This window comes from Dermochelys coriacea, chromosome 11 (genome assembly GCF_009764565.3).
Source record: "Dermochelys coriacea isolate rDerCor1 chromosome 11, rDerCor1.pri.v4, whole genome shotgun sequence".
Lineage (NCBI taxonomy): Eukaryota > Metazoa > Chordata > Testudines > Dermochelyidae > Dermochelys > Dermochelys coriacea.
In genome coordinates this window covers 34,904,576-34,931,692 of record NC_050078.2, presented here as the reverse complement: position 1 = coordinate 34,931,692, position 27,117 = coordinate 34,904,576, and the positions used below count along the sequence as shown (strand labels likewise).

Here is a 27,117-nt window from a genome sequence, read left to right as displayed (position 1 = left end):
ATTAATAGGACCAAGGGCCAATCAACACAGTGGGGCCCATTGTGCTAGGTGCTGTACAAACACAGAATAGCAGACAGTTCCTGCTCCAAAAAGTTTACAGTCTTTACAGTCTAATTAGACAAGACAGACACAGGGTGGGGGAAGTGGTAGAACACACAAGCAAAGTGAACAGTGCGATGGCAGACGATGTCATGTTCGTGCCATGATTTTGGGGGGGAATGGAAGAGAGTGTGTTCAGTTAGGAGAGGATAAACTGAAAGGGGAGGGGAGGAAAGGGGCAAAGAAAGGGGAGAATAGGGTCAGAACAGCAGGTGTGGTATGAAACAGAGGTATGAGACTGTGAGGAAGGCAGAGGGGAGGGGGTTGGAGCAAACAGTCATTCCGCACAATTAAAACAGTTGGAAGTTCTCTGAATGTCCAGAGAGCCGGCTTTGACTGCTTCTCTCCTCCTGTCTGAAATATCTGATTGGTTTCTTCTGTGGTTGTCCCCGAAGGCCACTACTACCTGAGTCCTAGTGCTCTCAGAGTGGGGAAGATTTCCCTTTCACAGTTCTGGGTCCTAGGGGGTGTCAGTGGGAGGAGTGACCCCAGTTGGGCTCCATTTTATTGCTATAAAAGATGGTGAGCGGCTGACAGGGCATTCTCTGAGAAGACCCTCTACTCCAGAATGTCCTTTTCCTACTTTTCCAATATATCTGGGATTGGTTAAGCTTCAGGACTTGTCACAAAGCCCATAACTTCTCTAGGGCATTTGAGGAGGAGGTGGTGGGAGTAGTTTGGAAGGGTTATGAGGAGATGCTTTATGTTGGAGGCACTGGAGGATGGGGGTGATTGTAGTATTTATTGGTTGTCAGTTATCTGAGTGATTTGTTAATTTGAGTTCTGTGAGGGTACCTAGCACATACAAAGTAAGGGCACTTACTGGTTTGGTATTACAAACAAAATATTGTTTTCACTTTTAAATACATTAGTAAGCAATCAGGTAGTACTGGATTAACTGGTCCAAAAGATGGCTAACCCTTCTAGATCCTGTAACAGCATGAGAGAAATGTTGTGTATAATCTACTATAGGTGTGATAGATGCAGGGTCACTTTCCGGGTGTTAAATGTACAGTTTCTCCAGCAGTCTTTGGCACTAGTTTAGATCTGTGAGATAAGCTTCCTTGCCAAAAGGGGGAGACAGAGACAAAGTTGAGAACGTGGATTGCTTGTTTGGCTGAGTATGGAGACAAAGCTGAGGAAAACGAACAGCCCCTCTCAAGTAAGGCCTTCATTTGAAAAGCAGATACCAGCTAAAATAATTGGTCAACTGAAGGAGGTAAGGAAGGAAAGAGACTTTCTTAGCTGACTCATGTCAACACAGTATGGGGAAGAGGTGGCAGCTAATAGGTTTAGACACTATTTAGGGTGACCACATGTCCCAGTGTTAAGGGGATCTTCTAGTTTTGGGGGGCTGTCCTGGGCTTTCAGATGGGTTTGCTAAAACTGAGTCAATGCCTAGTTCTCATGTGGTCATAGAGCTTCTGCTATTGCTGCACTGGGCTGAGCCATAGATTATGCTGCTCTGAAACAGCCCAGCTATGCTTCACTAGCCCCTGTTTCTCTGCAGAGCATAGATTTTTGACCCCACTCTCTGCATGCTCTGGACTGGCTCCTCCATAGGCAACTGTCCAAGAGGGTTCCAGGAGTCTTGCAGACATACTTGAACACCCTGGTCCAGTCCGATGCTAAAGTAACTAGGTGAAAATGTCATTACTGATTCTTTGCAGAGATGTCAGAAGAGGTCAGCTTTTCAGTTCTGAACTTTCCTTATGAAGTATTTCTGTGCAGTGAGGGGGAAATGGAAACCTGCAGCTGGAAAGACAAAGAAAGATCAATGTTACAAAAAAAAACCCACACACACATAAAACACCCTGAATATTTGCTAAACCCACTGGCTGGCTGGTAGAGAAATCTGTCAGCACAGGCACTGCATCACACTACTGTAAAATGCCCTATATGGCCCCTGGCAAGCACCAGAATATGGTACATGCTGAGGCTGGGGCGGGAGATTAGAGGGGCTGTGCTGAGGTGGGGCCATAGTGCAGCACTCTATGGGAGACTGTGGGCAGCTCTAGGTTGTGGAGCTATCCAAAGGCAGCCCAGGGAGGACTGCCATTACTTGAACCAGCTGCCTGGGCTGCCTAGATTAAACGGAGGTTTGTTTCTATGGTGTTCAGTGGCCAGTGCTTAAGGTGCTTGTAAGACATTTTTATTCTGTGTCCAGTTCTAACTGACTGTTCATACCAATAGCTAGAACTTTACTGCACTCACCTAGACTCCCTTGTCTGACAAACTTAGCCCTGAAAGGCACAGTCCTCAATATCACAGTTTCAGTATGACATTATCTCTAAGGGTTGTATCTACATGTAGGACTTTCTCTAATCTCCCACCAATGTTATTGCACTGATGCAGCTCTGAGCATAGTTAAATGACACAAAGGTAAAAATACCTACGGCCAGTCTACGCAAGTGCTATCACCTTTTCCTATCACCAGTGGAGCTGTACCGAAGCTAAAGCAATAATCAGAAAATGTGAGAAATGCCTGTCTGACTATATCTACAGTATGCTCTGATTACAACAGCATGATTTTACTTCTCTTCATTAACTTCAGTGAACTTTGGATCAGCCCCTGTATGCCTATGGGGACAAAATGACATGCACTTCTATGGTTAGAGCACTCATACAGCCAGTTGTGCGTATTGTTTGGCTCATTAAAATGAGGTGAACGGGGGGGACAAGTGTTTTTTTCCTTGACACTGAAATATCAAGCTTTTTTTAAAAAAAAAAAAAAAAATCCTTAGCAGAGACACGGCCAAACAAGAAAAATCTAAAGCCCATGGAAGTCGGTGAAAAGACTTCCATTGACTTCAATGGACTTTGGATCAGTCCCATAGATGTTTCCCATTCAAATCTATAATGTAAAGTCTACTACACAAATTATCATTTTCTCAGAAGTACATATAATAATTTTCTTCACATGCTAAAGCGATATTGATTTAAAGAAATTTAAAAATGTATGTACAGTATTTCTATTCCACACTCTGCATTTCTTATACAATCTTCATTTATTTTTTCTTCCAAAAACTAAACATATAAGTATAATATATACAAATAAAAATAAGTGCTTTACTTTTCCTTAATTTGTAACTTCATTGAGAATAGAAATAAGATGATTGTCAATAGGCTCTAAAACCCTGAGGTTTGCCAAAATACACTATACTTTTTAGAGGCAAACAGCATAAATCAACCTTACTGTTAAGTCATAAAACCCACAAGTTTTGGGAAGCAGATGTTGGTTACAGTTTACATGGAGAGGGAGAATATAATTACCACTCCCACAGCAACCCATGGGTCATTTCCGGGCCAAGAACGCTCCCAAAAATCTGTTTCTAATTTTCCAGAAAACCTTTGAAATTTGGCACAGTTTTCAAAAGTACATGGAAAAAAAAGTTTTCCTGAGGTTTGGCCTTTGAATGTGAAAGCAGAGCCTGCTGTTTCAGACTCCTCTCACAGATCCACTGACCAACACCCAGCAGAAAGAATTTTCATTCTTTTAGAATACATCTGGAAAAATGAAGGTCAGTACATGAACCAAATTCAACCTTTAAAACCTGCTGGATCTGTTGTTGTAAACTTTCTATTGTTGCACAAGGCCAGGCTCTAATCTGTAAGTATTTGCTTCACTGGAGAGAGAAAGAAAAACAGTTCTAAATGTAGTACAGGAAGATTTATGCTCATTGACTTGGATGGATGTCAGCAGTAAACTAGAATACTCTTTCTTTTTGTGGTGGGGGTAGTTAGTTTCAAATAAAGCCATAATATATCTACTGCAGAGGATACTGTAAACATAATTATTGGTTTTTATCCTACAGACCCGGCTAAAAATCATATTTGGAGTGATCGTATGCCTTTTGCTTTCCTCATTAATTATGTGCATTATACTACTTCCAGGAAGAGGTAAGACAATTTATAGTGTAATGCATTGAAAAACGCATCTTGGAGGTTGTTTTAAAATAAGTTTATACAAATTATTTAATTTTTTTTTAGTATTGTCCTGCCAGTGTTGCTATGCCTTTCTCAGCTTATAGGAATGTTTTACTGACAGTTTAAAGTTCCTAAAGAAATGAAGATGCCAGCATATGTTGATACAAGGAGCTCTTTCAAGTGAAAGGCACCTGCATTAACTTTACCATGCTTGACAAATAATGTGCTTTGACAAGGCTGCAAACATAGTTTTCATCATACTCCTATTATCTGTTAGCATTTGTTTTTGGGGCAGTTTTGGGGCATGACACTCTCATGATCTGTTATTTGCTTTGGATTTGGGGAACTTGCATTAGGTTTCAGATGGTTGAATAATAATTGTAGACGATATTTTTATAATAAATTATTAGCTCAGTGCACTGCTTTTATGAGGGGGGAGGAGGCTTGATTAGTTTGTGACTATTTACAAATGACTTAACATGTTTTCAATGAAATATTAGCCAGCAATGTGTTTCATTATTTGGCTAGCTCTGTGAGGTTTGCAGATGTCTTATGGACCTGTTCATCCCTGAGCTAATTACTGTAGCTCCGTATTAAAATAATGGGTATGAAGATTCGGACATGTTTGGTCTTAGATTCAGGACCTGAGTGGCAGTGGCCTATTAGCACAGGCAGGTTTTCCAGGTGAGGTATCTTCTCGGAGCTATCTAATGTATCTAGGTACTCTCATAGCCCCCACAGTAACTTAGGGCATGGCTACACTTGCAGATGTAGAGTGCTGTGAGTTAAACCAGCCCTCAGAGAGTGCAGTAGGGAAAGCGCTGCAGTGTGTTCACACTGGAAGCTGACAGCGCACTGGTGTGGCCACATTTACGGCACTTGTAGCGGCATTGGGAGCGGTGCATTATGAGCAGCTATCCCACAGAGAACCTCTTCCTATTCTGAAGCTGTGGCCCCACAGGATGGGAAACACCACTGCATGGTGGCGTCCAACCCAGGAGCAAGACCTGACCTCCTCTCCCTCCCCATGTCACACTCCCCAGGGGCAGAACCAAACCTTCCCCTACTATATCACATCCCCCTTGCCCGCCAAAGGGTTTTAGTGGATTTTATGACACTCTACTACAATAAAGTTGCCCATCCATGATATAGAAGTTGAATAATGATGATGATAAAGTCTCTCAGTGAGTTTAACAGATGAGCTACAGTTAGTTATTTTGGGTCTTGAGATGACACCAAAGACCAGTTTTGGACCTGCAGTCCCATCTACAAGTGCCATAGGTGAAGACTATTGTAGATGGATGTGCACTGGTTTTAGCTTTACGCCTTGCACTGCAACAAGCTGCTGTGTCTTGAAATCTTTCAGTCCAAGGTGGCAGAGCTGTTGCCATTGGATCTTGTCGCAGGCTTTTGGGTTCTCACAACAAATGTTTTGGTGGCCTCAGAGTGCAGCAACCAACTCTTGCTGGTGGTCACTCTAACAATTTTTCCTAAAATACTTAATTAACTTTAGCAAAAACAAACAAATATCCACATATACATGTCCAAATCATTGTGATTTATTTATGTAGGAGTTTGTTTGAAGAATCAATGATAAAAATAATCTACATTTGTCTGTTCTTTACTGGACCTAAATACAATGGAAACACAAATAAGGTGCTTTGCATGTTCTTGTCTATTTTGTTATTGTTATTTTCTTTTGCTCTTTCGGTTGTTGTTTTGGTTTTTTTTAGACTTGTTGGCTAGTAAGTCTACTGCTGTGAAAAGAGACACTTGTATGTTAATATCACTTTTCACAGCCTCCCAGTTAGTTACGAAGTCTGCTGTGAAAAGTGATATTAATAAACATACAAATATCACTTTTCACAGCAGACTTTCTCAGCCCCAGCAAGCCAGAGAACAAATTAAGCCCTGGAAGGGGAGGCAGTGGGACCATAGGTGATAAGGGAATGGATGGGGGGCTGAGGGAGGCAGCAAGGGCCAAGGGCGAAGGAGGGGTGGTGAGCCTGTGGCTAGAGCCCTCTGCTACGCGGCCCGGGTCCGGAGCCTGCTGCTGCACAGCCTGGGGATAGAACCCGAAGCCCTGCACCCAGGGACAGGGCCCAGGGAAGCACCCCAGGGGCCAGATGGAGCCTGAAGCCCCATGGCTGTAGCTTGTTGCCCGCCACCCCAGGACTAAAGCCCAACCCCACCAACTCCAGGAAGGCAGGGAACTCACTGGCTGTCTGCTTCTCTAATTTTTGTGTCTCCAGAGGGGGCAAGGTCCGACCCCTGCTGGTGGCCCTGGGAGAGGGGCTGCTGCTTTGCCCCCTCTTGCAATCACTACCCAGGAGGATGTGGCTGTGAGAAAAGGCCCTGGTGTCCACATTTGAGAAATACTTGCGGGTGTTGAGGTCGACATTGCAAGATTGCAGGATGGCCTTGACAGTGTCTTTGAATGTTTTCTTGGTCTGCTCCCAAAGAGTTCCAGTCTGCAATTTTCTGTAAAAGATGGCCTTCGGTATTCTACTGTCAGACGTACTGACCACATGACAGAATCATCTCAGCTGCCCTCTCACTATAAAAGCTTTAATGCCTGTGATGATACAGCACTGAAGGACCTCGGTGTTTGGAATCAAATCTTGCTATTTAATTCCTTTTATCTGCTGTAGATGTCGTAGTGGAATTGATCCAAGCTGTTTGTGGTATTGCTAGGTAGTCCACATATCGCAGCCACAGAGGAGTGGTGATGACGACGGCACAATAAACATTAGTTTTTGTTTGCGGTCTCACCCAGCGTTCATTCCAGAGATGATGCTGAAGTCTTCCAAAGGCATTGGAGGCTGCACCAAAGCACTTTGTAATGTCGTCATCAATCTCATGAAACGACACTGACTATGTAGCAAAATTTGTCAACGAGCTTGTGTGGAGCATCATTGATGGACACAACTGGCATAGTTGCAGTACTTCTCAGTTGAGGCTGGACCATGACTTTTGGCTTCTTCAGGCTGATTCTTAAGCCAAAAAGTTTTGCTGCATGCACAAAGCAGTTGAACAATAATAGGATTGAACCTTGTGAGACTCTACAGGTGAGGGCTTTGGAGATGGAGGAAAAGTTGCCATAGCAATCTACTGGGTTCAGTCAGATTGGAAGGATATGAGTAATTTCACAAAGTTTCCCTTCATCTCATCAGTTTCTTGGAGGTGGGAGGAATATTTGGTAAGGAGTATGAGATATCACAAAGAGGTCCAGCTTAATGGATTTGGAGGTATTTACCTTTTCCATGGACAAGTGCTGGCTTGGCATCAGGCTCTGCCCAAAGCCTCACTGAGAGGAACTGGGAAATGCTAATACCATGTCAAACTAGCGATTAGTTCCAATACCCATCCACTACAGTGTCCTGTACATCAATCTCCAGTACCAGATGCTTTAGAGGAAGATTCAAGAAATTCTGTTTAAGAACAATTATGGGTTAATTCATCCATATGTAAGTATTTTCTTAACCCCAAGTCATTAGCCTTTGGTATTGGCCCATCAGCATAAGGGCTTATACTCCTTATGCTTTTTTTACTCTAGCTAATGGGACTGTGGATGTTATCTCTATCGAAATAAAGATCCAATTTGTCTTTGAATCCTACTGAACTGTAGCTCAGTTTCCAGAGACAGATGTATGAGTTTTTTTGTGACTGAAAATCTTGCAAGTCAGAAAAGAACAGGAAATATATGGTGAGTCAGAATTTTATGTTTCGAACACCGCTTAACTGTGAGAAGTTGAAGTTCTTGAAAGAGGATTAACTCCATTGGAGGTTTATGTAGGAAGAAAGCTAAATTCCCTCTTCCAAAATAAACAAAAAGGTGTAATCTGTAAATACTAGATGAATTATAAGAAGAATTTAATAACACTGTGGGGGGGAATACTGCTATCAAGTTTGCTAATGTAGAACTAAGAAATTCACAATTTTTCTTTCGGAGAATTTAACATAAATATGTAGTTGCAGTTTACGTGATTTCCCTGTATTTCTAATTTTGATTACATGGCTATTCTAATACTTAAAACTTGTGAAAATATGAAATATTACATATTTATAATGAGAGCTATCTTTCCTGTATTCTTTAGGAAACTAATATGTTGTGGCTTGAAAACTGCTAATTTTCACTCAGAAATGCTCATCCTCTTTATAAAACTTTATGTTTTGCTTAGAAAATGGGCCTGCTATGACTCCAGACCTCATCTTATCTCCTTATCTCTGGCCTTGACTCTTGCCTCCTGACTCTAGCCTGGTACTACCTCTGATCTCTAGTCTCTGCCTCCAGCCTAAATCTAATCCTGATTCCTGCCTCCTGATTCCAGCCTGGTACTACCTCTGATCTCTGGTCTCTGACCCTGTCCTGAATTTGACCCCAAAACTTGCTTACTGAACCCAGCTTTAGTAATTCCTCCGACCCCTGCTTACTGACTACCATCCCTGATGTGTGGATTCCAGCCCAGCTGTGGCTGATAGGTCAGACTGCCTATGCCCCAGTCCCTTACATTAAGTCTGCACACCCACCCCCAAAAGTGCAAGTGAATATGTAAACTGGAAAGGATACTATTCAATCATTATCCAGGCCTGATTGCCAATAGAGGAAAGTTCACAAACAGCAACTTAGGATACACTAGTAGGATGCATGATGCCCTGGAGATTCTGGAGATCTGGCGTTTTCAGATTTGGATAATCTGGGACTTTATTCCCTACCAATAATATGGATATTAAAGGGGTATCTAGTGACCATCATTATTTTGGGAGATCCAGTCTATCTATAACCTTGGATCATGAAACTCTCCCCTGATATGGGAGCACCTGGCAGAAGAAGGTTAAATTACACACAGCAGTTGATGGATAGTGGTAGAATGTACATTTGTTTAACTGAAGGCAAGATGATGCTGCCTACAAAGCCATTTGGATCCCAGCGTGTATAATGCCATTAATGTTCTCCTGCAAAACATATGTGAGGCTGGGGGGAGAGCTTTTGCCAGGAATGGGTTGATGTCTGTGCTGGTGTATAGGCCTGTATATGCAGCCAGAAAGTGCACCTCTGAAAACTGATGCTGGAGCCAGGAGAACAACGGAACTAAGGATTGGGATTCCCACATCCTTGATTGGGAGTGGGAAATGTGATTGTGATAATAAAACATGTGCGCACAATACTACCGCACTGTGTCAATTTACCTGTGAGAGAATCAAATTTATGTTTTGTTAATCTGAAACTTTATTAAAAGCTTGGCTTTGAAGTTCCTGTCTCTGTAGCACTCATACATCAAGGGATTGGACAGCAAAATAGAAGTAAAACACACAACTCACAATTTGGAATACAAAAGAAATATGCAATGTAATGGTCATATATTGTCACAGTTAGATGTGTGCATAGAGCAATGATTAAATGTGGTAATGTTCAGTTATTATGAGGATGAAAAATGTAGGGCAGGTGTCAAGATTATGTTGTAAATCAGAATGGCCAGCACAGCATATTATGTAGTACACCATTCTAAATAACGTGACGTCACTAGGAGTGTTGTCTGTGCAAGGAATGCACGTTGACACCTTCTTTATAAAGGCGAAGGAACTATAGAGAACTAAAATCAAGACAGTGTGTTTTAGAAGACAAAGATTGTTTGAGGGTCAAGGACCTTTGATTTCTACTGCCAACTCTGCTACTGATTTCCTATTTGTCTTTGGACAGTTTGCGTCATCTCTTTACTCTATTTCTTTGTATTTCTTTGTACAATGAGAATGAAAATAGCTACTTACCTAATTTGGAGGGGCGTTATAAGGGTTAGTCAATGTTTGTACAGTACTTTGAACATGTAAAGCACTCTAAATACTAGTATATATTTTGCATGCCTATGAAACTAAAATAGTGATTAGATCAAACTGAATTTATTTTAGGAAATTATGGGCCTGATCAGAGTTGTCCCAGCAACATAATCCAAAATGAGGATTCATAGGTGCTGGAACTAAGTGTGCAAGGGATGTGGTTGCATCCCCTGGTTTGATGGTGTCCATCAATGGTGTCCATCATATACAGGGTTCACAGTTTGGTTCAATGGCTCTCAGAACTCCCACTATACAAATTGTTCCTGCACCCCAGAAAGGATTAAAAACTCTCACAAAAGTTATGGAAGGCTTTGAAAGATGAGGAAGAAATGAAGACACGTTATTTCTTTGTGGAACATGATTTCAAGAACTAATTATTGAAATGATCTTTAGTTATACAAAGGAGTCAGAAAACTGCAAATAATTAAAGCTGCTGCCTTAATTAGAGCATTTAAATGTCTCTTCAGTTGCTTATGAACAAGCATTCAAAATGATAAGTAGTCAGCAAACTGGAAGTAAGAAACACTGGCATTCAATTTTCTTAAAGTGGGATGCTGGAAATTTAAGAAGAAATGGATATATTTAGCAGTTGTGCTAAGTTAGCAGTTGTACCAAGCTATGGGAGAATATACTGCGTGTGAGAGTGATGTGGTTAAAAGAGTATTTAAAGATTCTAGTCAGTTGATGTGAGAATTAAGACAAATGGAGGTCACCAGCTTGATCAGTGGTGCTGTTTGTATCTTTTGTAAGAATTCTATTCTAGATTCTGTAATGACCTTTAAATAAATACTAAGACTAAGAATTTTGCCTGATAAAGGTATCAAATAGGACTGTAGGTTTTGGCCGTAAGAGTGCACAGTTATAGAAATAAATCTTATTATTGGGTTTCCAATAGCTTTAAAACCATAATTCACGTACAGAATTTAATCTGGAAAGTACATGGTAAGTCAAGACATTTTAAGTATCCATTCATTTGGTGTTGAGAGGAGGTGGTGGAGAAGCTGATTCTTGACAATTATTTAACATCATTTTAGTAAGAGTTTGTAATCTTCCCTTCATTTTATTGAGAGCCTTAATCTATTAAAATATTATCCTGCTACTCACAAGGAGAATTAACTTCTTTATGAACGTATATGAATATTTTCTGAGCTTACTGCTAGCTCAGTGGGTTTTTGTTTTGTTTTGCTTTGGTTTTTGTATTTATATGTTTCTGCCTGTGGATTGTCATTTACTTTTATTTAGCTTCACAGCTTCCTTCTGCATTAGTGCAGGCAAAAACAGTGTCAATAGTCAATCTGACATATGTGTTCTACAGTAAGTAAGTTACTTAGCAGAAGAACCACGCATTGTCATTATAAAGTATACCATAAAAGTCAATGCAAATCAACATTTCACAGGGAGTCAAAATGTGGCCTTAACAGAGAGAGGAAATAGAGGCAAAGTTGAAACTGCAGTGCAGTAAATCAGTGCAGGACTGAATGGCATTCACCGCAGAAAAAAGAACAGGAGTACTTGTGGCACCTTAGAGACTGACAAATTTATTAGAGCATAAGCTTTCGTGGGCTACAGCCCACTTCATCGGATGCATAGAATGGATCATATAGTAAGATAAGTTGGAAGTTACCATACAAACTGTGAGAGGCTAATTACTTATCTGTATGTATATATATATCTTACTATATGTTCCATTCTATGCATCCGATGAAGTGAGCTGTAGCCCACGAAAGCTTATGCTCTAATAAATTTTTTAGTCTCTAAGGTGCCACTAGTACTCCTGTTCTTTTTGCGGATACAGACTAACATGGCTGCTATTCTGAAATCATTCACTTCAGAGTTCAGAAAGAAAGAACAGGAGGAAGCAGCAGAGATACTCTCTAATAGCCCAATGCTGACCCCATTGAAGACAATGGCAGAAATCCCATTGACTTCAGTGGGAGTAGGATTAAGTCCAAGGAGCACCCATAGAGTGGAAAGCTGTTTAAACAGTGGTAACCTTCAAAATCAGAGCAGAAGGAGTACCTAGGATTTACACACAGATAAGCCCTGACCAGAAGATGACTGCCTTTATCAAACAGCATTTCACATGTCCTGCACGTTGCAAGTGTTTTGTGTAATATTTCTGGTAGGAAACCCATAGATTTTTTTTTTTTTTTGCTTCTCGTGAATGAACCTAAATATCTCATATTCCTTAACTTTGCACTTACATGACCCAAGGCTTTCAGTATTGCTCTCTGCTGATTCACACTGATACGTTTTTTGTTTTATCCCAAAAGCCCCAAATGGTGGTTTAATGCGTGTTAGCTTTTCCCAAAAAAATTTTTTTTTAAAAAACCAACCACATCTTTTGTGCTTGGTTTTTAAACGAGTGTTTAAATAGTCAGTTCATACGTCAATAACTAGTTTGCGAATTAAACTGTGTGGCCCTAGCAGAAGCAACCAAGTTTGCAATTGCAATAGGCTGTAATGAAGTATTAGAGAGGCTGACTCCCTTCCAAAATCATTACAAATTGGGATTTTCAGCAGCAAATAAACAAATTGTTGTTCATTTTACTACATCTGCTCTGGCTTGGCTGGCAATTCAAATTCAAATCTCTTGCCTTTCTTTTAAAAATATCTGTCGTAGAACTACTGGATCAGATGAAAAGCCCAGCAGCAGTCTGTCCCCTCAGCACTGATGACCTCCTCTGCACTCCCCACTCAATACAGACACACATTCCAGCTCCTCTCCCATGAAATTATGCAGAGGATGTTAACTAGGTCCATTCCCCTATCATCTATTTGGCAGCTTGTTTCTATTGCTCTTTCAGCCTCATCTTCTCCTCTGTCTCTGAGGTGACTTGATTTTGTTTGCTCCCCTCCCATTATGCCTCTGAAGCTATCCTCCTCTCTGACTGGGAGCTCAATGGTTCTGTGACTGACATCACTCAGCCCATCCCTGTTCTCCCCAGTCACCCTTGTCTGGCGTACAAGAAAGTTGACAGATAACCTAGGACTTCTGTTCAGTAGGATTTTCCCAGGCACCTGTCTGTGCACTGTGAAGGGGAGGGTGGAGAACACACGTTTGAGCACTATTCAGAAGCCCATTTATGTAATGTCATATGCCTGGCCCACTGGGAGGAGGGTGATTTCTAAAATTCAGTTTTCTAGATTTATGAAAGCATTCTCCAGTTTTATTTCTAGCTCTGTATATGTGTGTGTTGCTTTCTTCTGGCTACATGAAGAAATAAGCATAGGTGATGATAATCTTTCAAGTCTTATATCCATCTTCTAACACTTGGTAAGAACATTGAAAAGCTTGTAAAGAGTGGAACTGCCTGGTTCAGGGGACTGGTCATGAGATACGGAACCTTTCATCTCTCAGTTGTTGGTTGAAATCTAGCTGTGATGAGCAACGATTTAAAGTGGCTATTTGACTCTTTGGTGGCCAAGGTACAGGGGCTTATTTGAAATTATATGGGGGTTCCTGTAACCATTAAAACTGGCATCTTCACACCCTGCACAAGTTCAGGAAACCTATGCCCTCTTTAAAAACTGTTGACTGCCCCTAGTAATGGTGTGGGAAGGGGTTCTCCTGCCTTCATAGTGTCTGCTGCTACATAGGTCCATCTCTGTTTATGTGAAATGAATTCTCCTCGTTCTAGTTCCTAGCTTCTTATCCCTTGAGGCAGTTCCTCCAGAAGAAGGTTGAAGGATGCTGTCAAGGCAATGACGGAAAGCTTTCCCTGGTGCTGCCTCTGGTTTGCCTGATCTGGAAATTACTGGAACACTACATTCTTCAGGGCTTCTCACTACACAAAGTTTCTAGAATAGAGGAAAAGCTCAGCTAGCAACAATTTCTATTTTGTTTCTCAATCTACACAGATGTGATTAATAACTCTCTCCTCTCTCTACCTTATTTCTAAAGTTCCCAACCCAGATGACAATCCTAGGGCTCTTACATTGGAGGATTATTTGAATGGAAAATTTCAGTACAAAACATATTTTCCATACTGGATTTCAAGTAAGTGAAGATATCTTTTGTGGCTACGTATAATTTTTAATACGTATCTTCTGGCTGGTTTACACAGACTGAGGCCTGGTCTACACTAGAAAATTAAATTGGTTTAACTATGTCAGTGAGGGGTGTGAAAAATCCATACCCCTGTATGGTGTGGTATAGTTAAGATGACCTAAGTGTCCGTGTAGGCAACTCTAGGTTGATGTAACAATTCTTCTGTCAGCCTAGCTACCACCTGTCAGAGAGGTGGATTACCTATGCCAACAGAAGTGCAACAGCATCACAGCAGTGCCATTATAGCATTTTATATATAGACAAGACTTCAGAAACATATTTGTTATTGAACTTGCTTCCATTAGATGCACTGAACATGCACTGAACATTCATCTCTTAAAGAGTATGTTTTATTTTATCTTTGGTTTTACTGAGCTTTTATACTTTCAATAGATAATGACTGATCATCTTTACTTACGGGCCCAACGCTGCCTCCCTTAGTCATGTTGAGCACTCTTGTCTGCTCTCTTATGGTAGAAAATTGTATGTCCTTGACACCTGCAGAGTCCTTTTGAATGAGGCCTGTTTGTTCAGGTTTTGCATAGGAGTTAAAGATTTGGCTCTAAGTGAGCTCTTTAATATACAAAATAAATATATGAAGTTAAGTATTAAGCACCTGAGTTCAGTAGCACATGTATAATTAAGCCAGAATTTGGCCCATATGATCCTTCTTCATATTGTGCAGTGCTAGTTTTATCTACAAAATCTGTATACAGCGGAGAATGGTTAGGTGAAATTCAAAGCCAGGATTTTGAATCTTCTTCCATTAGTGAGTTTAAATTAGACATCCTATGTTATGGACTCTAAAATGGGTGAAATCCTGGCAAGTTTGGGCAGTCATAATTCAGAGCCGAAATTGGCTGTAAATTAACTGCCATATCACTGGCTGTGCAGTGTAATTTCAGCACATATCTGAGTGTCGAAAGACCAGATCATTGCATAATTGGGCACTGTTATGTAATTAAAAATAAGGCAAAACTTATTTTTAGACTGATTTCAAAAGACATTTGTTCTTGAACTGCTCAACTGCCAAAGAGGGACTATACTCTGATAAACACTTTTATTTCACAATATCTTCTTTGTAAAGATATTGTAAAATAAATATTCCCTTCTCCTCACTCCCCTCAACAGGTCACGAATATCTTCATCAGTCAACAGAAGATAATGTTATTCTCTATGATGTTGAAACTGAGGACTCAACTACCATCTTGACTAATGACACACTTGTATGTATCATTTCCATTTAAAAAATAAATAGACTGTTGTTGTTTTAAAAACTTCCATGTAAATACAAATAGATTTAAATATTCAGATATTTAGTGTATGTGTGCTAGAATCTAATCAACTTCTCAATCTTCCAGAGAAAAGTTAACGCCTCAAACTATGCATTATCAGCTGATAAACAATTTATAGTTCTGGAAAGCGATTACACAAAGGTAATTCCTTTTTTTATTACTTGGCTGAAACTTCTGCCTTTTAACATCTGATATTTTATAGGTTGTGGTAACATATTACTCAACATGAGATCAAGAACCATTAATAGTAGGTTAGAGAGGTGAATTAAATTAAACTACCATATAACATGGTGTGGTGTGTAGGCCCAAGGGGAGCACTGAGAGGCATTATACCTTAGAGATGATCATATTTTTTTCTGGCTTTCTCATTTTTTGCAGCTTTGGAGATACTCTTATACAGCATCATACCACATTTATGATCTTCAATACAGGTAAAGCCTGATACCTGTTTCTCACATAACTAATAGCCAAATACTCTAGATATGGGCTTGCTAGCATTTCCATTAGAAAGCTCTCTTCTGATATTAGTATTGCACTGTTCTGTTGTTGCTTTAGTCTCTCAAGTTGCCAGCTGTTTGCTTGATTAGCTGGTGCAAAATTCAGAAATTACCCTGAAAAAAATGTACTGTGGGAAAATCCCCCTATCTTTTCACCATTAGGCATGTTGGGTCTATCTGATCTGGGATTGCCTGAATCTCTGACTACTCAGAATTTTCTAGTCCCTCCTTCTGTCCTTTATCCATCTTCTTTATTTGATTTTTCCTTCCATTCTGACTGCTCTCTTACATCCCTGGGAAGGTGCTGGCAGGGGGTTGAAGGGAAGAGGCTGCTGCAGCTTGGGTGCTGAGGAAAGCCATTGCACATGGCACTGCAGCTGCTCTCCTGAAGTACACAAGCACTGCTGATGCTTTGCTGGCTCCTCATAGGTGATGCCATATAATAGGTCCATGGAACTTCCATGTGATCACATGATTCACAAGTCACTAGAGCTGATTCTAATAGTAATGCACACTGTACAGTATAGCAGGTGACTTAGTTGCCTGTGCCATACTTGGACACAGGTTAAGACTGGCATTTCAGGCTATTGGACCAAGGGCTGCCTGACTTGCGCACACAGAAAGTTTGCTAGCATATGCAAGCCCTCATGCGTGAGTCACATTATTTTGTGCCTAACTGCTTGGTTTGCACAGCATATGCAAGTTTTCTGACACCAATTTTGCATTGTTCACAAAACAAAAGCTGTTAAAATATTGTACTTTTGTGCTTTTTCTTTAATCTGCCTTTTATATGTATGTACATTATTATGATCTGTTTGCAGTGCAGGCAATAGCCATTTCAACTTCTTTCCTTTTTTTTTTTTTTAGTAATTTTGTAACAGAACATCCGCTTCCACATAAAATTCAGTATATATCCTGGTCACCCGTTGGACACAAATTGGTCAGTAAAAATAATGAAGTGCTGGAATAATGTTACTTTTTGATGAAATAGAATAGATTTATTTGGTTATGTGGGTTTGCTTAAGCCCTATTTTCACAGGCCTTTAAATTTTGTTTATCAACCAGACTTAGTAAAGATAACAGTTTAGCTAATCAATATGGAAGGGGGAACACCGTAATAGAACAACCTTTTCTAGCCTAAAGCTTATGTTTTAACTGCTCATAAACAGTAAATAATACCTAACTTGCTATTGTCCCGTAATTTCTTTTATTAAGAAGAATACACAGTTCATAGTTGAGACATTTTCTTAGTAAAACACGGAGGAGCAGTTGCACTCTCACTGACCTCCAAATCTGACAATGGAAGAAGAGAGGTCAAACAGGCTACATGCTCCATCTGAGAATTTTGAGTGCTGTTTTGCTGGTCATTTAAAATGCAGTGGAATTGATATTTTACTTTTATGTTATTAAATCAAATATTTGTAGTATCAAGAGACACAATTTTCTAAGAAATTCCACTTATTTTGGTTTGATGCAGCAGTCCTGGTACACCCTGAACTCCCATTGATTTTACTGGTTTCAGAGTAGCAGCCGTGTTAGTCTGTATTCGCAAAAAGAAAAGGAGTACCCGTGGCACCTTAGAGACTAACAAATTTATTAGAGCATAAGCTTTCATGAGCTACAGCTCACTTCATCGGATGCATTTGGTGGAAAAAGCAGAGGAGAGATTTATATATACACACACACACACAGAGAACATGAAACAATGGGTTTATCATACACACTGTAAGGAGAGTGATCACTTAAGATAAGCCATCACCAGCAGCAGGGGGGAGGAAAGGAGGAAAACCTTTCATGGTGACAAGCAAGGTAGGCTAATTCCAGCAGTTAACAAGAATATCAGAGGAACAGTGGGGCGTGGGGTGGGAGGGAGAAATACCATGGGGAAATAGTTTTACTTTGTGTAATGACTCATCCATTCCCAGTCTCTATTCAAGCCTAAGTTAATTGTATCCAGTTTGCAAATTAATTCCAATTCAGCAGTCTCTCCTTGGAGTCTGTTTTTGAAGCTTTTTTGTTGAAGTATAGCCACTCTTAGGTCTGTGATCGAGTGACCAGAGAGATTGAAGTGTTCTCCAACTGGTTTTTGAATGTTATAATTCTTGACGTCTGATTTGTGCCCATTCATTCTTTTACATAGAGACTGTCCAGTTTGGCCAATGTACATGGCAGAGGGGCATTGCTGGCACATGATGGCATATATCACATTGGTAGATGCGCAGGTGAACGAGCCTCTGATAGTGTGGCTGATGTGATTAGGCCCTATGATGGTATCCCCTGAATAGATATGTGGACAGAGTTGGCAACGGGCTTTGTTGCAAGGATAGGTTCCTGGGTTAGTGGTTCTGTTGTGTGGTGTGTGGTTGCTGGTGAGTATTTGCTTCAGATTGGGGGGCTGTCTGTAAGCAAGGACTGGTCTGTCTCCCAAGATCTGTGAGAGTGATGGCTCGTCCTTCAGGATAGGTTGTAGATCCTTGATGATGCGTTGGAGAGGTTTTAGTTGGGGGCTGAAGGTGATGGCTAGTGGCGTTCTGTTGTTTTCTTTCTTGGGCCTGTCCTGTAGTAGGTGACTTCTGGGTACTCTTCTGGCTCTGTCAATCTGTTTCTTCACTTCAGCAGGTGAGTATTGTAGTTGTAGGAATGCATGATAGAGATCTTGTAGGTGTTTGTCTCTGTCTGAGGGGTTGGAGCAAATGCGGTTATATCGTAGTGCTTGGCTGTAGACAATGGATCGAGTGGTATGATCTGGATGAAAGCTAGAGGCATGTAGGTAGGAATAGCGGTCAGTAGGTTTCCGATATAGGGTAGTGGTTATGTGACCATCGCTTATTAGCACCGTAGTATCCAGGAAGTGGATCTCTTGTGTGGACTGGTCCAGGCTGAGGTTGATGGTGGGATGGAAATTGTTGAAATCATGGTGGAATTCCTCATGGGCTTTTTTTCCATGGGTCCAGATGATGAAGATGTCATCAATGTAGCGCAAGTAGAGTAGGGGCATTAGGGGACGAGAGCTGAGGAAGCGTTGTTCTAAGTCAGCCATAAAAACGTTGGCATACTGTGGAGCCATGCGGGTACCCATCGCAGTGCCGCTGATTTGAAGGTATACATGGTCACCAAATGTGAAATAGTTATGGGTCAGGACAAAGTCACAAAGTTCAGCCACCAGGTTAGCCGTGACAGTATCGGGGATACTGTTCCTGACGGCTTGTAGCCCATCTTTGTGTGGAATGTTGGTGTAGAGGGCTTCTACATCCATAGTGGCTAGGATGGTGTTTTTAGGAAGATCACCAATGGACTGTAGTTTCCTCAGGAAGTCAGTCGTGTCTCGAAGATAGCTGGGAGTGCTGGTAACGAAGGGCCTGAGGAGGGAGTCTACATAGCAGCGCAAATAGAGTAGGGGCATTAGGGGACGAGAGCTGAGGAAGCGTTGTTCTAAGTCAGCCATAAAAATGTTGGCATACTGTGGGGCCATGCGGGTACCCATCGCAGTGCCGCTGATTTGAAGGTATACATTGTCACCAAATGTGAAATACCAATTTCCATCCCACCATCAACCTCAGCCTGGACCAGTCCACACAAGAGATCCACTTCCTGGACACTATGGTGCTAATAAGCGATGGTCACATAAACACCACCCTATATCGGAAACCTACTGACCGCTATTCCTACCTATATGCCTCTAGCTTTCATCCAGATCATACCACTCGATCCATTGTCTACAGCCAAGCGCTACGATATAACCGCATTTGCTCCAACCCCTCAGACAGAGACAAACACCTACAAGATCTCTATCATGCATTCCTACAACTACAATACCCACCTGCTGAAGTGAAGAAACAGATTGACAGAGCCAGAAGAGTACCCAGAAGTCACCTACTACAGGACAGGCCCAAGAAAGAAAACAACAGAACGCCACTAGCCATCACCTTCAGCCCCCAACTAAAACCTCTCCAACGCATCATCAAGGATCTACAACCTATCCTGAAGGACGAGCCATCACTCTCACAGATCTTGGGAGACAGACCAGTCCTTGCTTACAGACAGCCCCCCAATCTGAAGCAAATACTCACCAGCAACCACACACCACACAACAGAACCACTAACCCAGGAACCTATCCTTGCAACAAAGCCCGTTGCCAACTCTGTCCACATATCTATTCAGGGGATACCATCATAGGGCCTAATCACATCAGCCACACAATCAGAGGCTCGTTCACCTGCGCATCTACCAATGTGATATATGCCATCATGTGCCAGCAATGCGCCTCTGCCATGTACATTGGCCAAACTGGACAGTCTCTACGTAAAAGAATGAATGGACACAAATCAGACGTCAAGAATTATAACATTCAAAAACCAGTTGGAGAACACTTCAATCTCTCTGGTCACTCGATCAAAAACCTAAGAGTGGCTATACTTCAACAAAAAAGCTTCAAAAACAGACTCCAAGGAGAGACTGCTGAATTGGAATTAATTTGCAAACTGGATACAATTAACTTAGGCTTTTGAATAGAGACTGGGAATGGATGAGTCATTACACAAAGTAAAACTATTTCCCCATGGTATTTCTCCCTCCCACCCCACCCCCCACTGTTCCTCTGATATTCTTGTTAACTGCTGGAATTAGCCTACCTTGCTTATCACCATGAAAGGTTTTCCTCCTTCCCCCCCCCTGCTGCTGGTGATGGCTTATCTTAAGTGATCACTCTCCTTACAGTGTGTATGATAAACCCATTGTTTCATGTTCTCTGTGTGTGTGTGTGTGTATATAAATCTCTCCTCTGCTTTTTCCACCAAATGCATCCGATGAAGTGAGCTGTAGCTCACGAAAGCTTATGCTCTAATAAATTTGTTAGTCTCTAAGGTGCCACGGGTACTCCTTTTCTTTTTATTGATTTTACTAACAGTTTGAGATGAACAAGGGCTGTGGGATCAGACTCCTTTTTTTGTACCAGAAATGGACAAAAGGGTTCAGCTAAAATAAGAACCTTTGTTCAAATCTCAAACTGAATATGAAATGAGCCTTTTCTGAATTTCCAGTAAAGTTTAATCCCCTTTTAAAATTTATATTATAGACTCATGTTTTGTGCTATACTTGCTGGTCCCAGCTAGGACCAGAAATAGAAATGTCTAAAATCTCACAAGAAAGCCTGTTCACCCGAGATTTCTAGCTCAGTTGAAAGATGCAAGAGCTTCAGAAAGTTTGAATGAGTTTCAAAGAGGACTGCAAGCTTTTAGGTGCTTATCCAAACCAAAATGTATCGTGGAATCCTTTGAAGCTCATTTATGACTAAGATTTCAGGATTTTTTTTTCATTCAATGTACTTTCCAATACAGCTAATGGGAGTTAGATACCTGCATCAACAGTTTAAATATAGCATTTTTTTCATATTGACAAAAATTCAGTGGAGTTACTGTGGATTTACACTGGTGTAACTGAGAGCAGAATTTGGCCTTAAAATTGTAATTTACTTCCATTAGATCAAATCCAAACCTAATCCCACGGGAAGTACTAAGTTCTTGGGAAAATTTGCAAAGGCTTCAGTTGTAATTTTACTTGACTAAGGATATCAGGATTTGGCCTATCTATTTTACTTTATTATCATTTCTAATGTATACACAATAGCATTGACTGTACAAAATTTGGTCAGACTTTTTTCTATAATTGTACATATTTCTAACAAATAAATTCTCATCTTTAGGCATATGTGTATCAGAATAATATCTATTTGAAACAATATCCTGAAGATCCAGCTATTAAAATAACTAGTAATGGAAAAAAGAATGTAATATTTAATGGAATTCCTGACTGGGTCTATGAAGGTAAGTTAATATTGAAAACTGCATTAAACAAGGCAGGGTTTGGTCAGAACTTAGATGGGAGAACACCAAGCAACATCTAAGTGCAGCAAGAAGTGGTGTTGGTGATTTAGTATTTTGCAATCTTCTCTCTAAGTCACTAGTGAGCCTGTTTACGCATATGATGTGCCAATCACCTTAGTAATTAAACACTATCCATGAGCCACCCAGTGAGGGTCCCAGTTTCCAATGAGATGTGAAATCAAGGGCCTGTGATCATCCAAGATACCATGTACATTTCATAAGGGTAGAAATGTTAGCCGCAGTGTCCTGACAAAATTTCAACTCAGGAAACTACAGTCTTGGCAGTTAAATTTTGCCTATAGTTTCAGTTAGATACGTTACTTCTCACTTCCCCCCGTAAAATCTCTGGTGGTGTGCAAGTTGGTGCTTCATTTAGAGCCCAGAGTTTGCTACATTTCAATTGGGAGTTTCTGCCAGGTTAGGACATCTGTAATTTTCACTGGGGATCCACAGTGGACTTTCTTCCTTAGATGCCTTCCAGCAGGAACTGTGCCAGCAGAAGCCAACCGAGACCATGGATTGAATTTAGCCCTTTGTAAATATTCCTTTCATCCACTGTTGTCTGACGTGATCCTGTAGTGCCCTTTTGGAGTGGCAATGTTTAGTTGGGTGCAACTATCCAGTCCTTATCAGTGCAAGGAAGCTGGGGCCTTATTTTTGTGGCTCCATGCCAAGCCTTTTATTCCTCATTTTCACAATTCCTCCTCCTCCTCAAACAAAAAATTATCCTTACTAGATAGTCTCATCTTCCCTTCCTTAGAACCATCCTTCCTTAGAACCCAATGCCCTTTGGAGCACTGGTTCCTGTTTGAACCAACCAGGAGGCTAGTACATCAGAGTATGTGCAAAAGTTTTCCATTGAAAAACAACTCCACTACTTCATGTCTTGTGGTGCCTTCAAGATCAAGATTCAGACTCAGTCCAGCAGGAAGTAGCTTGATTTGCTACCACAAAGCAATTTGGCTGGCCTATTAATAAATATATTTGCCTGCGCTAATCTTTTGTAAAACAGTACCTCTCTGGAGCAATTACATGCACCCAAAGATTGGTGGACTTGTTTTGAGATTATCTTTCAGCTTCTTGTTTCACAACATGCCAACGATGTTCTGATGTCTCACCATATCAGCACAACCTGCCTTGTGTTGTTCCTTATATGCAAACAAGTACAGACAAAAGATGGGTTTCACTGCTTCTAACTAGAGAAGTGCAAAAGTAAGGTTGAACAGAAGAGCACACTGTTATTGCAAAATCCTATCAATATATAGGAGGGAGTTTTAGAGGGCTGGGAAGGTGCATTGTTTTATGGGTCCCAGCAGTTTGTAAGAGATCGTACATTTTGGGAAATGATAACTAATAATTGCCTACTTTTTATTCTGTTGCAATAGAGCAAGGGGGCACCTAAAATTAAATAGTAGTACATTTAGAATCTGTGAAAGGGCATGTATTTTTACACATCATATAATCAATCTATGGATTTCACTGCTCCAGTACGTCATGGAAATGCATACTGTAGCTTTATTTTGTAAAGGAGTGGGGAAAACATTATGGCATTTAATATCTGTAGTTGTACAAGTGGTGATAATGATACTAGTAACCAGATGTATTACTTCAGGACATAAATCATTTACCTGTCCAGATCAAGAAGGAATATCCTATCTTCCTTCCCGCTCAACCCCATACATTGCATTGCACAAAAGTCCAGGTTCGTTATTAGTTTCTGCCTTCTTAATCCCAGTACCTGACCAGATAAACCAGTGGTCTGGTGCAGAATGAAAATCCTTTTTTGGTGTTTAGGAACAGAATGAATCAGCTTTTAAAAATCAACAATACACCAATTTGTTAAGGTATTTTTCTGACAGGAAACATGAGCTTTTAATGTACTGCGCATAATTTATTTTTCCTCAGAGCAGTGCTTTGAATAAAGGGAGGATATTTTCCAATCAGTTTCCACCTGATTCCCATGCTCACTACCCCTTCCTTCTCTCCTGATCACACCCAGAATTCTTTGCTCCTTCAGAAATGGTGACTGCCTTTATGCTGCTCCCAACGGTTGGGACAGCCTAATAATTACTATTCATAGATTCATAGATACTAAGGTCAGAAGGGACCATTCTGATCATCTAGTCTGACCTACTGCACAGTGCAGGCCACAGAATCTCACCCACCCACTCCTATGAAAAACCTCACCCATGTCTGAGCTATTGAAGTCCCAATAGGTCCCATCCTTCATTTTCTTCAAAGTCCACTTCTAAAAGAAGTTCATGAAGCATTCCAGCTATAATGAACATTATTGTGCACTGGATGATGTTAACCCTTCTTTATGTAGATGCAGATCTGAATCATAGTCCTGGATCCGAATACCCTGACTATTGGGAGTTTAAACGTTGTGGCTTGGGCACATTTTTATAATGTATAAACAAAATTCTGAATCAAAACTCACTTAAATTTGGGGGGAAATTGGATCTGGATCTGAACTTTGCAGATGAGACTCATGTCTCTTTTATACTTATTTAATGGCAATGAAACTCAGGGAGAGTTTTGACTTCAATGTGAGCAGGATTTGGCTCTTAGGCTTCAATCCAGCAAGACACTTAACCATATACATATGAATAGCTGACTTAAATGGGTCTCTTTGCATAGTAACCTTTTGTAACTTTTATATTGAAATGTTCCCAATGAATATTAAGTTGTTAAAGATAAGGGTGCAATAAAACATAATTTAGTTTTCAGGTTTGCACCTCTAGGTTGGTTACAAAAAATGTATTTAGTAGACAACCACTAAATAACAGTTTAAATGATAAAAACTAAATGTTATTCAAAAAAAATTATTAGTTACGCAAACAGGCATGCAATTATCACTTGAACACTTATACTTACACTCAATAGTGTATTAATGAGTGATCATCAGTCCACTGAAAACAGAGTGGAGTACAGCCTTGTCATCCTGGAACCTAACGGTACCCGTTTGATGTTAATCCCAGTAGTAACAAAACTACTCTTATAATACTAATTAACATTAAACCTACCCATTACTACCTTCACATTTCTGCCAGTTCCTTACTGGTTCTTTACATTACACATGATTTAAATTAACATCTGCAAATGTCTTTCTCCTACTATCAATATAGATAGCATTTTAATAAAAATTCACAATTCTTAAAAACACTCAGTACAGTCCATGCTAAAACCAGTTATAACTGAAACATAGCCACAATATAGCCTTGGGTCATGTCCTTTCTAACTTCAATTTTCCCATTTTATTATCTCCAACTTACCTCTAACTGTTCTCACTCTAGTCATCTCAGTTTTCCCTACTCCTCTATGCTTAGGCTAACTTAAACCAAAACCAAATTTCTACTTAACATAGACTACAGCATGCATAAAGATATTAATCATAGAATATCAAGGTTGGAAGGGACCTCAGGAGATCATCTAATCCAACCCCCTGCTCAAAGCAGGACCAATACCCAATTTTTGCCCCAAATCCCTAAATGGCCCCCTCAAGGATTTAATGTTCTTAAATGCTTTGCAGAGTCAAGATCTTTCTTATATAGCACAGTTCTCTTGTGGAGTGATGAGTACACTGATGACAAGATATAATTTTAGGTTATATTGCTTTGTTAGGTCATGTTGCTTTGTTAGGTCATAAATGATGAGCTGTAAGTAATATGTACATTTTTTTTTAGAGGAAATGCTTGCTGTGAAATATGCTCTGTGGTGGTCTCCAAATGGAAAGTTTATAGCATATGTAGAATTCAATGATACTGACATACCAGTTATTGAATATTCATATTATGGTGAGGATCAATATCCTAGAAAAATAACTATTCCATATCCAAAGGTATGTTTATTATTTTAAATGGGTGCCATTTCATTCCCCTTGGTTTCTAAATGAGTTGTGATGGCTTTTAAATAGAGACATCCAAAATGTGCATGAAATATGTTTGTACTGCTGTGGAGCAGGGTTTAATCCTGCTCTATCTTAGAATTAACTGAAGAAAGTAAACTTGAGCCCCAACCCTGCAAAGACATAAACATGTGTAGAACTTTACACGCATGGGAGTAGTCCCAATGAAATAAATGGAACTACTCATGGAAGTACAGTTAAGCATGTGCATAAAGGTTAGGAGGATCTGGGCCTTACTTTGCTTTCCTACCTGATGTACCTATTGTGTTGCTTAACAATATCTTTATCATAACATATTGTATTTTTTAAAAAGCCTACATTACACTGAGAAATAAGAGGATGTGAGATCTCAAATTTATTTAAATCCTTTAGGGACTGATCCAAAGCCCATTGACTTCAGGTCAGTCAGGTCCTTACTGACTTAAATGGGCTTTGATTCAGGCCTTATAGCTGTAGTTCCAAATATAAGGCCAAGTTATTTGTTCCGTATTGGAGATCTCCAATGACCCTAACTGGAGTTTTCTCCCAAAAACTGGGGCAGTATACATTCCAGAGAGCTACATTGTACACAGGAGAGAAGAACTTCCACCTAATTTCATGTTTTCTACCCCCAAGCTGTCTGGCTGGACATTGAATTAGATAATTTTTTTCTTCTTGATGCATGAACTAATGCTAAGTGGAATAACAAACTGCCACAGTGAGTTACTCCAGATTTACACTAGTGTAAATAAGATCAAAATTTTCCCCATTATGTTCAATAATATCAATATTTCAAAGTACTTTAAATTCTTTAAAAAAATGATTGCTTTCTTGCAAGAAAAAATGTTAATTTTTTAAAATGGTAGCTAATCCTCCAGAGCTTGATTTGAATAACCTGGTAATACATTTCCTTTGAAGGCTGGGGCTAAAAATCCTACCGTTAGAGTGTTTATTGTAGACACTACTAACCCTGAAGGTTTAGGTCCTAAGGAAGTACCTGTTCCTGCAGTGATAGCATCAAGGTAGTGTGCTCTCAAATTCATCTTCTTTTCCTTTTCTTTCTGTTTAATGTTAAATGATGGGACCTCTTATTTTCTTTTGTGGAGGTTCTGTTCTGTATGCTGCAGCTTCATATTTATGGATCTGGAGCTAATCTGAAGTTTTAGATACTTCCTTTACTGGTTCATACATTATGCAGTTCACAATCCTTGCTCACATAAGGCCGAATCCAGCACCATTGACGTCAATGGGAGTTTTTCCATTGTCTTCAATAGAGTAAGACTGGGGCCATAATGGATGCAATAGCAATAGCCCATTTGTATACTGTAATAACCAGCTTTCATTCTTGTTTTTAGTGATCACTATTTCACTTGGCTCACTTGGGTAACAGATAATCGAATCGGCGTGCAATGGCTAAAGCGAATCCAGAATTTTTCTGTCTTAGCTGTATGTGACTTCCAAGAAAACTCCAATTCCTGGTACTGTCCAGAGGTACTCCACATTGAAATATATGCTTAACATTGCTGTGAAACCAAATTTACAGTTGAAGTTACAGAACTTTGAATATAGATTCATCGATTTCTGAGGCCATTAGGATCCATTAGATCATCTAGCCCAGTGCTCTCAACCTTTCCAGACTATTGT

At 40.2% G+C, this 27,117-nt stretch overlaps 1 protein-coding gene across 15 annotated transcripts in view; it reads left to right on the top strand.

Moving 5' to 3' along the window:
• Positions 1-1,207: 1,207 nt before the first annotated feature.
• Positions 1,208-27,117, top strand: part of LOC119863741 (prolyl endopeptidase FAP) — a 62,213-nt gene continuing 36,303 nt past the window's right edge. For 11 of the 15 annotated variants that reach the window (XR_006277965.1, XR_006277968.1, XR_006277967.1 and 8 more), the window contains exons 1-11: positions 1,208-1,318; positions 3,915-3,999; positions 13,766-13,861; positions 15,044-15,138; positions 15,274-15,348; positions 15,586-15,638; positions 16,572-16,644; positions 21,407-21,527; positions 25,274-25,428; positions 26,392-26,495; positions 26,829-26,964. Coding sequence is in view for 10 of the 15 variants with exons in the window: in XM_043505199.1 (XP_043361134.1) it covers positions 1,223-1,318; positions 3,915-3,999; positions 13,766-13,861; positions 15,044-15,138; positions 15,274-15,348; positions 15,586-15,638; positions 16,572-16,644; positions 21,407-21,527; positions 25,274-25,428; positions 26,392-26,495; positions 26,829-26,964 (1,089 nt within the window). In the remaining 5 variants the exon portion in view is untranslated. Of the gene's footprint in view, positions 1,319-3,334; positions 3,621-3,800; positions 3,830-3,914; positions 4,000-13,765; positions 13,862-15,043; positions 15,139-15,273; positions 15,349-15,585; positions 15,639-16,571; positions 16,645-21,406; positions 21,528-25,273; positions 25,429-26,391; positions 26,496-26,828; positions 26,965-27,117 lie in introns of those variants that run through there. The other 4 variants (XM_038422562.2, XM_043505201.1, XM_043505203.1 and 1 more) reach the window with 4 other exon arrangements.